Source organism: Xyrauchen texanus, chromosome 46 (genome assembly GCF_025860055.1).
Source record: "Xyrauchen texanus isolate HMW12.3.18 chromosome 46, RBS_HiC_50CHRs, whole genome shotgun sequence".
NCBI classification, from domain to species: domain Eukaryota; kingdom Metazoa; phylum Chordata; class Actinopteri; order Cypriniformes; family Catostomidae; genus Xyrauchen; species Xyrauchen texanus.
Window position 1 is genome coordinate 9079092 of NC_068321.1, and position 16816 is coordinate 9095907.

The 16816-nt window shown below is 39.6% G+C and overlaps 1 protein-coding gene across 6 annotated transcripts in view; it reads left to right on the top strand.

Annotated features, from left to right (window-relative positions):
- The window catches only part of LOC127637945 (tight junction protein ZO-1-like), a 192262-nt gene that overhangs the window by 91117 nt on the left and 84329 nt on the right, over positions 1 to 16816 (top strand). Inside the window, exons 1-3 of one of the 6 annotated variants that reach the window (XM_052119217.1) lie at positions 200 to 367; positions 467 to 541; positions 2095 to 2241. The exons of 3 other annotated variants lie outside the window; for them this stretch is intronic. Coding sequence is in view for 1 of the 3 variants with exons in the window: in XM_052119215.1 (XP_051975175.1) it covers positions 5899 to 5925 (27 nt within the window). In the remaining 2 variants the exon portion in view is untranslated. Of the gene's footprint in view, positions 1 to 199; positions 542 to 2094; positions 2242 to 5077; positions 5926 to 16816 lie in introns of those variants that run through there. 2 more of the 6 variants (XM_052119216.1, XM_052119215.1) reach the window with 2 other exon arrangements.

Genomic DNA, 16816 nt, shown 5'->3' on the forward strand with positions numbered 1-16816 from the left:
TGTTACCGTGGAAATATTGTGTTTGTGCAGGCTTCACGCTATTCTACACTGCATCAAAGCACAACTCACCACGTGCCCCACTTAAAGCAAGAACCACATTATAGCGACCATGAGGAGGTTACCCCAACGTGACTCTACCCACCCGATCAACTGGGCCAATTGGTTGCTTAGGAAGCCTGTCTTTACTCGCTGAGCTACCCAGGCCCCTGTGTCTCATCTCTTTATTCCTACATCAAATGACGAGACGGCAAAGGAGAACACAGGTGGAGAGGTGATTGCAATGATCAAAGGTTCATTGTGAAATCCTAAAAGACGTGTCCAGAAAACACGATGATAATCCATTCACATGTGGAGAGAAAATCTAAAGGTCAGTAATGCATAAAAATGTCTCTCTCTCCCTATTAAATATACTGCACAGAATGCGCAGGCGCCTGGAATAATTTGCACTAATTTGTTGGTCCACAAGGTCGCAACACTCACATTTGTGCCGTTAGAAGTGCTAGAAGAAGATGTAATCGCCAGTAAATAACAGGAGACGAAGGTAAAAACAACAACAGTGGTTCCCTATCTGTCACTCACTTGATGTTGCGTCTATGTAGAGACAATAGGTTTTGCCCTTGGGAGCCCCAAACACCTCTGATCTTTGAGAAAAGGCCAATGGGAATTGGCGAGTGTAATTTGCATGCACTCCTCTGGACATATGGGCATAAAAGGAGCTGGCTCGTAACCAGTCATTCAGATTTTTTCTTCGGAGATGAGCGGTTGTGTTTGAGCGAGCTGAATTCCTCTGCCGGTCCATTCCCCTCTGCATACTGTTGGATTTACAGTACATTACAGAGGTTTCTCCCCCTCGTGCACCGGTTGAGTGCAGAGAACACCCCTGGGCTCTTCGACGGCCTTCTTGCAAATAAAATAGTATATTTTCTCTAAAAGAGTGGCACTGACGGAGAGAGTCTTTTTAAAGTTGCCTTTCCGTCTGTGTGTATTTCCTGGTTGCGGTCATTACCTCTCCGCTTCTGCCCACACGGAGACAGCGTTCGTGGACGGGTCATGTGCTCACTCCGAGAACATGACCATGGCAATGTTGCAGGCATGGCTTTCCATCCTCATAGGGAAAGCCACCCCAGCGTCTCCCCGTCCCGGTCCCTTCCTGGCTCCCCGCTCACGGCCCCCTGTCCCATTCTTCCTGGAGGTGCATGATGAGCTTACATTGTTGTGGGGGGCACCTTTTACTGCCCGGACCTGATCTCTGAGCTCCTCTGCTCTCAATAACCTCGATGTTGGGGCTGCCAGGGAGTACTCTGCAGGATTCCCCAGGTGGATAAGGCGGTTGAGGTGCACCTGTGCGCGCCACCTGGTGGAACCGTCCGAGACTCCCGTCCAGAGGCCTGTAGGTTTATGTCATCACTTGCTACTAAGGCTTACAGTATTTGACACTCAGAAGGGCTAGCACATGTCACAGCCCTTAGGAGACTCTCTGAAAAACAGGTTAGGTAATAACAGCTCCTCTCATTCTGCTGATTACCTCAGTGTCCTTCACGGACTCCTCCCAGGCCTTCTCTCCTGTATGTTTTGCCTGGTCTGCGTTCGCTTGCTCTTTCTGCTTGAGGGCTCATGCCGCAGATGGAGGGCATTCATTATAGGCAACGTCACTCTTTCCCTGTGCATGCAGCTAATGATAATGACATGTCAACACCCCAGCTCTGGTTCAAGACCTAGAGAGATGCCTCGCTCCCTACATATAGTAGGCAGCTGCCTTTAATGCAGTGTCCTAACTGTCATGGAACCTCATAAGTGAGTGATTTGGAACACTCTCATAGGCAGCAACTCCACGTGCCACACAAATATCACTGCTCATGTGAAATGCATGGGAGACTTATATATTTCATGTATAGTTAGCAGTATTTATTGAATTGTGAGTATAATTATAACTCACCAATACTGTTTTAATTAAAAATGAATTGTTTATTATGCTATAAATCATTTACAATCTCTGTGGGTAATTCAGCAGCTGAATTGTGCATTCTGGAGAGCTGACTGTTGTGCCACACAGAGACACAGGTTTCAAGAGCAATTGATCTTGTTTTTTCTGAGATGTGACAGGTGGGTTAACCTCGCATCGCTGCCATTTGGAGCTCAGTGTGAATGTGTGAGGTCTGTTTCTAAAACTGCAAGACACAGAATAGCAGTGGACGTAGGGAAACTGTACGGGGCGCAGTCTACAACTGACCACAAAAGAGGGTAATAAAAGATTCCTCCATTTAGATGGTAGTGTATGGGATTATTTTTGTTTCATATTAACATACAAACGGAAAGAGATTCACAAATAGACAGTTGGTTCACAAATAAATTGAATGAGATCCACAAATAAAACGAATGAGATTTATAAATATATGTTAGGTGTTTCACAAATATAAAGTGAATTCACAAATAAATAAAATTAGATTTGCAAATAAAAAATGTATTACAAATATATTTTTTAACTCACAAGCACAACTCTGTCCAGCATTCATTTGTCAATCACGCGCATTTATTTGTGGATCGCTTCCTGTGCATTTTTGGATCGCTACACGCATTTTGTCGATATTTAAACATATCTAGCCTCAAGATGTGCACACAAATCTACAAATAGGTGGACTCCACCCATTGTCTACTCAAGCCAATCAGATAACGTCCACATTACTCGGACCAATCATAGCACGTTCTATCTTCAACCAATCACCAACTTTCTATTTGTGAATCTCTTTCCATTTGTATGTTAATATGAAATAATTTCATCTCCATAGTACCGCTCTGTTTTCTCTTTGGTCTGATTATACTAAATAACTTAAACGTCTTGTTTCACTGCACTGCATGTCTGCTCACATATATTGAAGCAATGAAACCTCAGTCTAGACAATTTCTTGCCTGTGGAAGGTTGTGCATTGTACACCTACATGGTAATCCAATGTGAAGGGCAACAATGTTTGGTTTGACTTCTACATTCTGAGTGACGGTAAATCTATCCAATATGGGGATAGCTAAAACCAGAGATGGGACCAAGTCACACATGTGCAAGTCTCAAGTAAGTCTCAAGTCTTAACCTTCAAGTCTCAAGTAAGTCCCAAGTATTTTTTTCTTGGGCAAGTCAAGTCAAGTCAAGTCACAGGCTATGTCAAGTCAAGTCCAAGTCAAGTCACAGGCTATGTCAAGTCAAGTCCAATTCAAGTCACCTTATTATTGTAAATTTACCTGCAGAATCTGATCATAATAAAGTGAAAAGACAAGATATAAGTAACTGTCAGTAAATTACAATACTCATGTTCAGTAAAATACATCATGGAATCAAACAAAATTGTAACTTCATAAAATTATTTATTTTTCACTTCTGCCAACAGTGTTTGAAATGTTTTAAATTTTCAACATTGAGTCCATAAAACAAATAACAGCTTAACATCCAACAGACTCCTCTCAGAACACCTCCCTCTCTCTCCCTCTCTCTCTCTCAAACACAGTTACCTACATTAAACTTTGTTACATTTCTCCTCTTTCTCTCACACACACTCCCTCTCTCACACACACACTCTCTCTCTCTCACACACACACACTCTCTCTCACACACTCACTCTCACACCCACACTCACTCTCTCTCCCACACTCCCACACCCACTCACTCTCGCGCTCACACACACACACACACACACACACACACACTCACTCTCGTCTCTCGCGCTCTTACACTCCCACACCCACACTCACTCACTCACTCACACACACACACACACACACACACACACACACACACACACACACACACACACACACACACACACACACTCAGAGTATATCCATTAGTCATTACCTCTTTTAAAAGGTATTGCACCTTGAGGTACCAGCGCGCGTGAACGTCATGGCAACGTACAAAACAAAGTACCTCGCGCGGGAAACACTTAACGTAAATGCGCGTAACTAAGGTAAATCAAGCAGGCTAGTATGCAGCATAAGCCACAAAGTGTTGGCGAAATAAAAAATTAATGGACAGATTTTTTTTTTCCAGAAAACTTCTTGCACAAAATAAATTCAAGCACTTTCAAGGACCTGTATCTATGTATGTTTATTTTCAAGAACTTTCCAGGGCCTTGAATTTTATTTTTCAGATTCACAAACTTTCAAGGATTTCAAGGACCCGTGGGAACCCTGCTATTATTACATTAGCTAACTACCAACTAACCAGATAAAATTAACAAATTGACAAGCACTTACTGGGCAGAATGGCTCTTCAAATGGCGGACGAAATTGGAGGTTGTCGTCTGGCTGTCCGCGATCTTAACGTTGCATGTCTTGCAAAGCGCTGTTCGTCTTTTGCCATCTTGATAATAATTTTTGAAGCCGAAAGCGATGACCCTCGGTAACGTTACCACTCGGCTGGCATGTTGATGTGTTATCTGATCTAAGTGGGCGTGGTGTGCGTAAGGTACGAGAGGGCATGGCTGATGTTAGCCTATGGTGTCGTGAGTATTCTCAGCCTGCGCTCCAGCTGGATCAACTTTATTTTTTAAAATAATTTACATATTTTATATTCAAATTGAAAACATGATGTCATTAACACTCAAGTCATTCAAGTCTTCGTGTCTCAAGTCAAGTCAAGTCCCGAGTCTTTAACTTCCAAGTCCGAGTCAAGTCTCAAGTATTTTATTTTTTGTCAAGTCAAGTCACAAGTCATAAAAATAGCGACTCGAGTCCAAGTCACCAAGTCACAAGTCCCCATGTCTGGCTAAAACTACCAAAATGAGAGAATCAATCTGTCTGTCTGTCTGTCTGTCTGTCTGTCTGTCTGTCTGTCTGTCTATCTGTCTGTCTATCTATCTATCTATCTATCTATCTATCCGTTTATCCATCCATCCGCCCGTCCGTCCGTCCATCTGTTCATCCATCTATCTATCTATCTATCTATCTATCTATCTATCTATCTATCTATCTATCTATCTATCTATCTATCTATCTATCTATCTATCTATCTATCCGTTTATCCATCCATCCGCCCATCTGTTAATTCATCATCCATCCATCCGTCCGCCTGTCCGTCATCCATCCATCCATCCATCCATCCATCCGTTAATCCATCATCCATCCATCCATCCGTCCGCCTGTCCGTCATCCATCCATCCATCCGCCCATCAGTCCGTTCATCTGTTAATCCATCATCCATCTATCTATCCATCCATCCGCCGTCTGTCCGTCCATCTGTTAATCCATCATCCATCTATCTATCCATCCATCCGCCCGTCCGTCCGTCCATCCATTTGTGCTTACAAACAAAAAAAAAATCACTAATATTTCACAAACATTAACAATAATTATGAAATCACAACCCCAATGCTTTGGAATAACACCATGGCAAAGTGGAACATCCCAGTTAGGGATGCTGCTGAGTTCCCAGAACTTCCCACCCCTGGAGAGATGCAAATGGAAATGTCCAACCAAACAGACATGTCAATGCTGTGCTGTGGGAAAGAGAGCAGAGCTCATCTCATCCTACCGCTAGTGCTGCTGCACAGTACTAAACACCACATCCCACTATCCACTTCCTCGCAGGTGTACCAACACACCTCTAAACGGATATTATACACCAGGACAGCTTATAATACACCATGATGGACGTTTTATATAATTTTTTTTAGCAATAAGAGGTGATCGCTGGCAGTACAAGCGAACTTTACGCTGATGTGACATGTTGCTGCTCATCTTTATAAGAGATCACAACACGCTTTAGCCTGACACACTGGTCAGGGGAGGAGGAAACACGGATTTTAGCTCTCCTGTGTTGATCAAGCCGATACAACCCTGTTTTTATTTATTTATTTGAGGCGACAACATTTAGCCTCAACTTGCTTCAGCGCGAGCAGCTAAGGGAACAAAATGTCTGCTCGGGCTGCTTCTAATAAGGTTTGTGCTCGTTTAATAATGTTTTGTTAACTGTTAGATACACTGACAGCTGGTGTTACAGGTAAAAGATGAAATTTATTGTAACTAAAGCTGTAAAAATGTGTGTCATCAATGCCTGAGGTCATGCATGTGCGTGTCTTGCACGCTCAGCTAACGGAGATTCCTTAACTTATGCTAACGCGCTAACGTTAGCCCATCTGTGCTTTAGTTTTGGAGCTTTACTTATTGTAATAACAATATAATTTTATACAACTCTATTTTTATGATCTCACGTTTTGTTTTGGGATTGATCTCTTCTGTTAGTGAAATTGTGACAAGGAGGCTCTAGGCGGTTAACTGCTTAACTAAAGTGGTTTCCAAAGTCAGTTGGTTTCATGACGCCTCTCTCGTTTTTAAATTTTACAAGGGAACGTTTAAACATTTTTGACATTTTTGTTATTGTAATTTTGTGTGGCATTTTAGCTTTTGAAACAGCACTGGATGAATTTCACAATATTTCTGAAAACAGGTCAGGGAGATAATGCATTTGGCGATGATCTCAATTCTCCTGAGGTTGCTATGAAATATGTGTGACGTAAAAGTGACTTGCTTTTCAGGTTTGAATGTTTCACAGTAATTTATAAATGTAAATAAGTTGGTGTGTGTGAGTGGTACCAAAACGTGCGGGTTTGAATCCCATAGCAAACAGGCATATATAATCCCCCACTGTATTGCTGTCATACTGAAGCTCACTCTTTAGGAACTTGAACTTTATTGTAAAAAAAAGTTAAGTAGTTACTATTCATTTAGGCCAATAGAAACCAAAGAGGAGGAAGTGTAAATGAGATGAGCTGTCACACTGAAACAGTTTCTGTTAGGCATGGTTTTTCATTGACACCTGTTTGTGACGCCCTTTGCCCCTCCCACAACAGGTGAACTTGCAACAAGTGTAAGTATGCCAGGAATGTGCTGCTTCTCTGTTATGACTCATGGGGTTGCTGTGCTGTGTATAATGTTGGTTTGATTGAGTGACATTAACCTGAATGACTAGATCCACTGAAAAAAACTGTATTAAGTATTCATTTACAAGAGGCATAATTGTTATGATCTGACATTATGATATTTTTTGTTGTTGTAGAATGTTACACCCAAGTATATAGGTGTAAACAGAAGCCAGAACTAGTGATTTGCCACACCTGCTGATACTGATACTGATATCTAGACTTGAATGGCTAATGATGGCTGATGTGATGCTGATATATTCAACCTAAGCTGTGTCACTAATGACACACTATGCATGTAAATATTCTATGCACTCAGCCATGTAGTATGGGTACAAGTGTAGTATCATCCCAAATGAAACACTTAATGTTTTTTACTACACGAAAGCATTTGCCGTTTAACAGCTAACCGAACTGATGTTTTAAACACGTGATGTTTTGCTGCTTGCTTTAGCGTGTTAGCCAACCTCAATTCAATACTTGTATATTAAACATTGTACATATTAACACAGCTTGGGGTAGGGGTAGACTGGACATAGGGAGATCCAGGACTATTCCCAGTGGGCTGGCCACGAAACAAAGAGGAACGGCTGAACACAATTTTGACTCAAAATGTATTTAAATCTTGAAAAATATCCATTGACAAGGATATTAATAGATTTTGGATCTTGTGATTTGCTCAGTGTCATGCACATTTGCTGTCTGATTAATGTGTATATATATGCTGGACGAAGCAGAGCTACAATTGCATTATCTACAGTTGGACTATTGGTACAAATTTGCAAAAACTGACTGGCATGATTTGTTCCCTTGATGTCTTAAAGCGAATTGTTTTAAGTCAGACTAAAATCAAACTTTTAAAGAGTATGCAAACATACTGAGTAACGGTCAGACTAGCGTTCTTTTAATGCAAACTAAACATAACTATTTTGTGATTTCTAAAAAGTTACTGGCCAACCAGCCAGTAAGTTTACTCTTTACTCGCCAACAGAAATGTCTTCTTGGCATTTGGTGGTGAGTGCTAATTTTCGAGAATTGTCCAGACTTTATTTACAGGCTAATAGCAGCACTTGTTTGAGATGTAGAAACTCGGGGTAAAGAGATTCTGGAGTAGTGTCTATTGTTTGGATATCCTTATCCCTCTCTCATGGGCCATGACTTTGGGCTGGTCGTTTCACTGGCCAAGTTTTAGTAATCCTGTTGGTCTAATCTCTTCATGAGATCAAAGACAGAACCACTACACGATTTCATGTCTAGCCTAATTGCAGGATTTTGTTTGAGCCTCGCTCATGGCCATTTCTTGGTAAAAACACTTGGAAAAGTTCACTGCCCTAAATTACATCTTAAAGGTGCACTCGGCCATTCCTGAGAAACACTGTTGATACACATTTCAGATAATTTTTTTTAAAATTAAAATAGGGCTGGGCGATATGGCAAAAAATATTATCACAATATTATTTTTCATATCATTCGATATCGCTATTTATCACGATATGCAATCACATTTGCACATTGCACATTTTTTTGAATTTCCAAAAAAAGAAGAGAAAACAAAATTCTAAACAGTCTAAATATTCTTTACAAAACTGCATTGGGGGCCCAGACACCGCCAATGCAGTGGTGTCTGAGGGATCTTCTATGAAAATATTACAATATTTTTAGTTTATCAATTGAGTGCAGTTGGATATGAATGTTATAAGAGGATCTATTCGTTTTGAATCATGATATATATATATATATATATATATATATATATATGTGTGTGTGTGTGTGTGTGTGTGTGTGTGTATATATATATATATATATGTGTATTTATTTATTTTTTCTCTTCTCTTAACATTAAAAGTATTTTCATATTTCTTTACATACAGATATTCAAGTATGGGGGCGTAGAAGCCCTTGTGACTGAGGAATGATACTGTATGGGGGTTCAGGGGTATCTCCAGAGAGAAACTTTTGAAAATGTAAAAGTCTGAATGGACCATTTTTCTATTTTCATTAAAATGAGAAAGACTAGGCTACAAACTAGTAATTGTTTTGTCTTTCATCCTTGTCAGAGATGATGACATCTGAATAATTTCACAAAATTAGAACAGAAATCTATTTGTTTATTATTAAAGGCTTGGAACATGCTGATTAATAAATCTACATTTAGAAAGAAAAAACGTTATGGTCTAAAGGTGCTCTGGAAACACACACTTCATGTTAACGCACATGTGGGGAAAAGAGGAAGCGGTGCGGACCGGGACAGGGCATCAGTGAAGCATGTTTCAGTGCTAGAGAAAAATATTCAAGAATACAGCGCAGAAAGATCAGATATGATGTAACCGGCACTGTTGTTTTGTCGCGCTTCTCACTAGAGACGATGAGATGGTGCATCCATCGTCATGATGTCTTGCAGTCAAGAAGGAATCAATCTGGGGTCTGGATCTGGAACGCGGTGACCTGTGGCACATCTTGACTTGGGAATATTTTCCCACTCTTCTTTGCAAAATGTTCCAGATCTGTCAAATTGCGAGGGCATCTCCTGTGTACATCGCTTTTCAGGTCGCCCCACAGACCCGCCCCAGAGGATTCAGGTCTGGGCTCTGGCTGGGCCATTCCAAAACATTAATCTTTTGTTGATTTGGATGTGTGCTTTGGATCATTCATGGTGAAAGGTGAAGGATCTCTTTATTTTCAGCTTTCTAGCAGACACCAGAATTTTCTGTGACAAAACTGACTGTTACTTGGAGCTATTCATGATTCCCTCCACCTTCTCTAAGGCCCCAGTTCCAGAGAACTGAGCTTGATGATTGGTTGATTCTGAACACCGCCACATACCCAGTTATAAAAGGGTGTGCATACTTATGCAATTAATTTTTAATTTTTAATTTGAACTTTTTTTTTTTCTTCTCTGAAATGTCACTTTGGTTTTCAGTGGCATTGCATAGGTTGTAATTTTTACATTAAAGTTGCAAAAATTCTTATATGATTATTTAAAAAATATATTTTACATTACTGAAACCTGCTGTTTTAACAGCGGTGTGTAGACTTTTTATATCCACTGTATGTTCTGTTAAATAAGTTTGTATTATCTATTGGCATTTACTGCTGCTGTCATCCCAGTTTAAAAAAAAAACCCCGGCCTAGACCCCTCTGACCTTAAAAATTACTGTCCTATTTCAAATCTCACTTTTCTGTCCAAATTGATGGAAAAAGTGGTTGCCTCTCAGCTACAAACCTATCTGGCCTCACATAAACTCTGAGTATTTTCCATCTTGTTTCCATCCACTCTATAGCACCGAGACTGCATTCATTAGAGTCGCTAATGATCTTCTAATGGGCGCATACTCTGGTGCCCTCACTATTCTTGTTCTCTTATATCTCAGTTCTGCATTTGACACATTCTCACACAGCATACTCCAGTGTTTCCCACAGGACTTTGTGAGGCTGTGGTGGATAGACCTTGAACCCTAGGGAGTCAAAAGTTTGTACATGTTAAGTTAAATGCATCAATCTGGTACACTTTGAGAGCAAAATTAAGAGTCTAGATCTATGAAGAACTTTGTGCTCTGTTAAACGATTTTGTGCTCCTAGTAGTTTATTTAACCAGACACATTGGTTGTATACTTATGGTGATGACACGGCAAAAAAGTCACACCTGCAAAGCATGGTAAACGAGACAGAGTTTAATGCAGTTCACAAATGGTCAAAACACAAAATCGACTAGATCATATACTTGAGCCATCAAAAAATGAAGCAAAAGTGGTTACCTGTGTTGAACTTGCTCCTCAGATGCCGACAGGTAGGAAGATGCTTTGCCGAAGCAACGGCGCAAAACACATCACTAGAAGGGTAAAAATATTTTCGGTTAATTATGAAACCGTGATGGGACAAATTAGGTTATTAATGGTAAACACTTATACTCATTTTTTCCTCTCTGCTATTGGCATTTCTGGTACTGTACTATCCTGGTTCAATTCTTATCTCTGACCATCAAAATCTACTACAGCTTCTGTTTCTCAAGATGTCCATCAGGGTTCTGTTTTTGGTCCACTGCTCTTCATCACTTATATGCTTCCCCAGTGTCACATCATCAACCAGCACGGACTTAACTTTCACTGTTATGCTGATGACACACAGCATTATATCAGTTAAATACCTGAACTGCCCACTTACCCTCAAGCTCCTTATCTGCATGTATCAATGACATCAATACCTGGATGACCAATCATTTTCGCAAACTTAACAATGACAAAACTGATGTACGTTTAGTTGGTTCCACAAATCTTACATCTCGCCACTCTGATCAGTCTGTTGATATTGATGCTGTCCTGGTCAGACCCTCCACTACAGTCAGAAACCTCTGCGTTAGTTTTGATTCTTCACTCTCCCTCCTCCCCCACGTTTCTTCTCTCACAAAATCTGCTTTCTTTCACCTCTGTAATATTGGCACACTACGCCCTATTCACAATACAAAAGATGCAGAGACTCTTCATGCTTTCATCACTTCACGACTCCATTACTGTAACACCCTCTTTTCTGGTCTCCCCATCAAAACAATCAATAAACTGCAATACATTTAGATTTCTGCAGCTCGGGTTCTCACTTATTCCAAGAAAACATCACACATCATACCCATTTTACTCAAAGTTGAAGTCAGAAGTTTATATACACCTTAGCCAAATACATTTAAACTCAGTTTTTCACAATTCCTGACATTTAATTGTAGAAAACATTCCCTGTCTTGGGTCAGTTAGGATCACTACTTTATTTTTAGAATCTGAAATGTCAGAATAATAGTAGAGAGAATGATTTATTTCAGCTTTTAATCCTAGTTGGTCAGAAGTTTACATAAACTTTGTTAGTATTTGGTAGTATTGCCATTAAATAGTTTAACTTTAGTCAAATGTTTTGGGTAGCCTTCCACAAGTTTCTCACACTAAGTTGCTGGAATTTTGGCCCATTCCTCCAGACAGAACTGGTGTAACTGAGTCAGGTTTGTAGGCGTCCTTGCTCGCACATGCTTTTCCAGTTCTGCCCACACATTTTCTATCGGATTGAGGTCAGTGCTTTGTTATGGCCTCACTGTTGTCCTGAAGTCATTTTGCCACAACTTTGGAGGTATGCTTGGTGCCATTGTCTATTTGGATGACCAATTTGCGACCAAGCTTTAACGTCATGGCTGATGTCTTGATGTGGCTTCAATATATCTACATAATTTTCCTTCCTCATGATCTATTTTGTAAAGTGCGCTAGTCTCTCCCAAAGCAAAGCACCCCAGAACATGATGCTGCTACCCCCATGCTTCACGTTTGGTATGGTGTTTATACTTGCGTACGGTTGTTTGTACAGACAAACGTGATACCTTCAGGCATTTGGAAATTGCTCCCAAGGATGAACCAGACATGTTGAGGTCCACAAGTTACAATTTTTGTTTATGTCTTGACTGATTTCTGTTGATTTTCCCATGATATCAAAGAGGCACCGAGTTTGAAGGTAGGCCTTAAAATACAGTACTGTGCAAAAGATTTTTCACAAAAGCATTTGTCTTAAGATAGTTATTTATATCTTCAGGCTTAGTGTGTCAGTAGGAAATGTAAAGGTTAGACTCCCAAACATTATTTTGCAAATGGAAAAGATTAGAATAGAAGAACAGGGAGCCCTGCAACCGATGTCATGGCCCCCACAAAGTTCCCCACTGAATGTCGTGCCAGTCTGAGATTACATAAAGAGACAGAAGCAATTGAGACAGCCTAAATAGATGGAAGAACCGTGATGAATTCTCCAAGAAGCTTGGAACATCCTACTGCCAACGACCAAGAAAATCTGTGTCCAGATGTGCCTAGGAGAATTGGTGCTCTTTTAAAGGCAAAGGTGGTCACATCATATATTGATTTAGCTTTTTATGTTTACTGCACTTTGTATGACATTTAGTGATAAATGAAAACTATGTCATTAGTTTTGAGACATCCTCACTATGCAAAATTTTTTAATGTTTCACAACAAGTGCCTAAAACGTTTGCACAGTACTGTACATCCACAGGTACACCTCCAATTGATGCTAATTGCCTAAAGGCTTGACATTATTTTCTGTAATTTTCCAAGCTGCTTAAAGCCACAGTTAACTTATGCCTCCTTCACACTACACGACTTTCAAAGAAATCGGATTGTGGTATCATTCATATTACACAACTGTCTGTCTTGTCATGGAAGCCATAGGGTTTTCAAATTACACAAGGAATCGGCGACAGGGGTGAACTCATTACAAAATATTTCACTATTGAAGAATTGCCAACAACTCTGCCTAGTCTCGTTGCACGAAATTACGTTGCACAACAGATTACACGTGAGAAGTGATACGAGATATGAAAACAAATGCATGATCATATGTTATTCATTTCAGAATATGATGTAAATGTTTTTAATCACCTTTACATAATGTGTAAAGGCATCATATATTTTATTGATTACAATATCAGAAAGTACCTCCTACTGAAAAATGTACCTATTTACTTACCTGACTGTCCAAGAGATTTGGCAATTTCTCTCCAACACTTCTCTTTCTCTACCCGGTTGTGGTACTGTTCAGAGGAAACATCAAATAGGCACTGGTGCTCCTGCCAATGTTCATGACTTCTCCCACTGAAACTTCCTGTGCCCATTTCTTGCTCTCTCTCAGGCTGTAGGTCAATGCTGCAGTTGTATTCAGTCAAAACACATTTCACATTGCACGATTTGGAATCGCAGACAGGTCCAGATATTTAATATGCTAGTTATCTCGCTGACATCGGCGACGTGTCGGCACTTCTCTAAGTTCATGTCTTTTATTCATTCATTACGCTCGTCACTCAAGGGAGCGAGCTCCGAATTGCCCATGATTTCGGTCTTTTGTCGGCGATCACCAAAAACTGTCGGCAGGTATCTTGCAGTACCATAGTAAAGTTATGGTTATGGTAATCCCATGGTATTTATTGGCCAATAAACTGTGCCCACTTGGCTGACTAACAGAAGTGGTAATTTTCCTTTATGCAAATGTTACCGTTTTCATAAAATTGTGTGCGAATAAAATAAAAATAGCATAAAATTTGTGTTTATTTAATTTCCATGGTTTTGTTAGTCTCTATTACTATCAAATATATCGATCCTCTCCTTGCTGTGCAACAATATCAAATCTGCATCAGCCATTTAAAAACCTATTGGCCTATACGTTGAAAGCATGTTACCTGTCCCCCCCCCGGGTACATTTTCAATCTCTCCCGAGGCACCGACCACACAGAGAAATACCAGTTTCTGAGTTTATAGTTATTAACATGACCTGATTCTGTATTATTTGAACTTTAATAAAGCAATTTTACTGCATTTAAGATGTTACGCCAGGATGTTTCCTTTAAAGAGCTCCGCCTCCGCTTATTCCACAACGGCACATTTACTTTTTTTTTTAATCATTCCCTAATACTTTGGGATCTACATAAAATAAACTGTGAAAGTTTAGAGTGCATCTGGACTGATCTGTGTAATTTTTCCTCCATCAGGCGTGAACTGCTGCTCTCACGCGATATCGTTACAGTTTAATGTGATTTCATGTTACGTTAAATGAGATCAAATGACTACTCTTCAACGAAAATTTTTCTCATCAATTTTGTCTTTTCCACGATGTCGATAATGTCGATTAAACGTTTCAGCCCTAATGCAAATGATAATATGCTTTTAAACTCACCTGCTTTGTTTGCTTGAATAAATACGGGTGTCTGTCTTTATTAAGTTTGATGTGTTCCCTCCTATCGTCAGAAAATTGCGAAAGCAGCGTTTACAAATTTTTTGCTGGTCTTTTGATGTTTCCCTTTTCATCAGCCTCAAATTACCTGGCTTTTTCCACTTTTAATTTCGACATGATTCAGTTGAGGCTCCGCAGCAGCTTTGCTTGTCGTCATCTTTTGCTTGTTGTGAGCGTTCGAAAGTTCCCGCCTCTGCATGGGTACCCCGGTACCTTCAGAAATTCCGGTATCGTAAATAATTTTTTGTTTGAGTACCGACTGACTACCGGTATTTTTGACAACACTACAGCAAGCTCATAGTGAGCAAAATAATAAGTTAAATGGCTACAGCAATAATTTAACTGGGACTTGGTCTGTTTGTTAGGTAGTGTTTCTTACGTAAGTCCTTTTGTCACAGTGAGAGTTTGAGAGTTGGCATGGTGAAGAGAATGCGAGAGCTGTCTTTCACAGCATTTTCACAGATATGGAGAGAAAAAGCTATAGGCTGTATTTCAACCATACTGTATTTCCTAAGGGCGACAGTGTCAGATACATTACATGTTCCATAAGAATAGCAAGCTTTTCTGCTATGTTTTGCAGTATTTAGTTAGAGTGTATGCGTGTGTGTGCTCAGTTATCCTGTATAATGATGCATTTGATACATGACTTTAATGAAGGGATCAAGGTCAGTGCTCAGTCGCTGTCTCCCTCTTACTCACTTTCAGTGTCTCACTATTCTATATCAGGTGACCTGCTTTTCTGTGAAACTTGGACATGTATTCTCTCTTGTGGATCAAGGGATTATTTTATTTGTGTTAGTGGGTTTGTGGGTAGCACACTGACCCAGTACTTTTGCATGCAAGGCTGTAATGTCATCCACGTGAGATGTTTAGTGGATGTACAGTATAACTGTCATCAGCAGCACATCAATAGCACTGCAGTTAGTTGCAGTATGGACAGTGATTTTAAACTGAAAATAAAATAGATTGCTGAAATAGTTGCATAAGTTGACAATAATGTTAATTAAATAAGTCGCAAGTGGATGATGTTGAAAAAAAATTGCAGGACTTATGTTTACATTCCATCTGCACTACTTTTATATGTCAAAAATGTATTATGCAGATTGACTTGTTGCGTTGAAGTTTTAAGATGTCAAATAAACTTTTTATTTATTTTTTTGCACACCGCATCAATGTCAACAGGTGTTGCTTGTATGCCGCGCTTTTGCTTATAACTTCACAAAAAAACAGAACATAAAATATCACATACCAATAATTGGAGGAGGCAATTATCTTTCAAACGAGCCCACACACAAGGTAGTTGGATGCATAGATCATTAGATAATTGACACAAAGCACAATGTGCACAATGCTCACACATCATCTAGATATCTGGCATCTTGCAATCTGGCTGAAAACACATTCGCTTTCCTGTATCAGATGATGTCATTGGAGTTTATGTGGCATCATGGAACACTAAGCCAATCGGATAGGGTTCAGATCAGTGTAAAAATCATCCATACTTGGGCAAAAAGACAAGTGATTGATTACTGTTACATATGGCCACCAAGTACATGACACAGACTCAATGATGACTCATATGGCACAGAAAATAACTAATTCTGTGAAATCTCATTGCTAAAATCATGTCTGCAAGCTATGAAAACTTTAAGTCATTGTTGTGTTTATATGTGTAATTGGTTCTTATGTACAATTATTTGTTTGGAAAGGCTTTTGGACACCGAGACATTTTTGTAGGATAAATTACATTAGTAATGCTATAACTTTTGATTGCTTTGTTAAACTTGATTTTACTCACAGTTGGCATGATTGTGAACAAAAGAAAAGCATTTTTTTTGTAACCACCTTATTTACACCCAAAGATACAGTTGAAGTCAGAAATGTACCTTAGCCAAATACATTTAAACTCAATAAACATTTTTCACAATTCCTGAATTTTCTCTTTAATTGTAGAAAACATTCCCTGTCTTAGGTCAGTTAGGATCACTACTTTAAGAATGTAAAATGTCAGAATAATTGTAGAGAGTATTATTTATTTCAGATTAAATTGTATTCATCACATTCCCAGTAGGTCAGAAGTTTACATACACTTTGTTAGTATTTGGTAGCATTGCCTTTAAATTGTTTAACTTGGTTCAAACTTCTTGGGTAG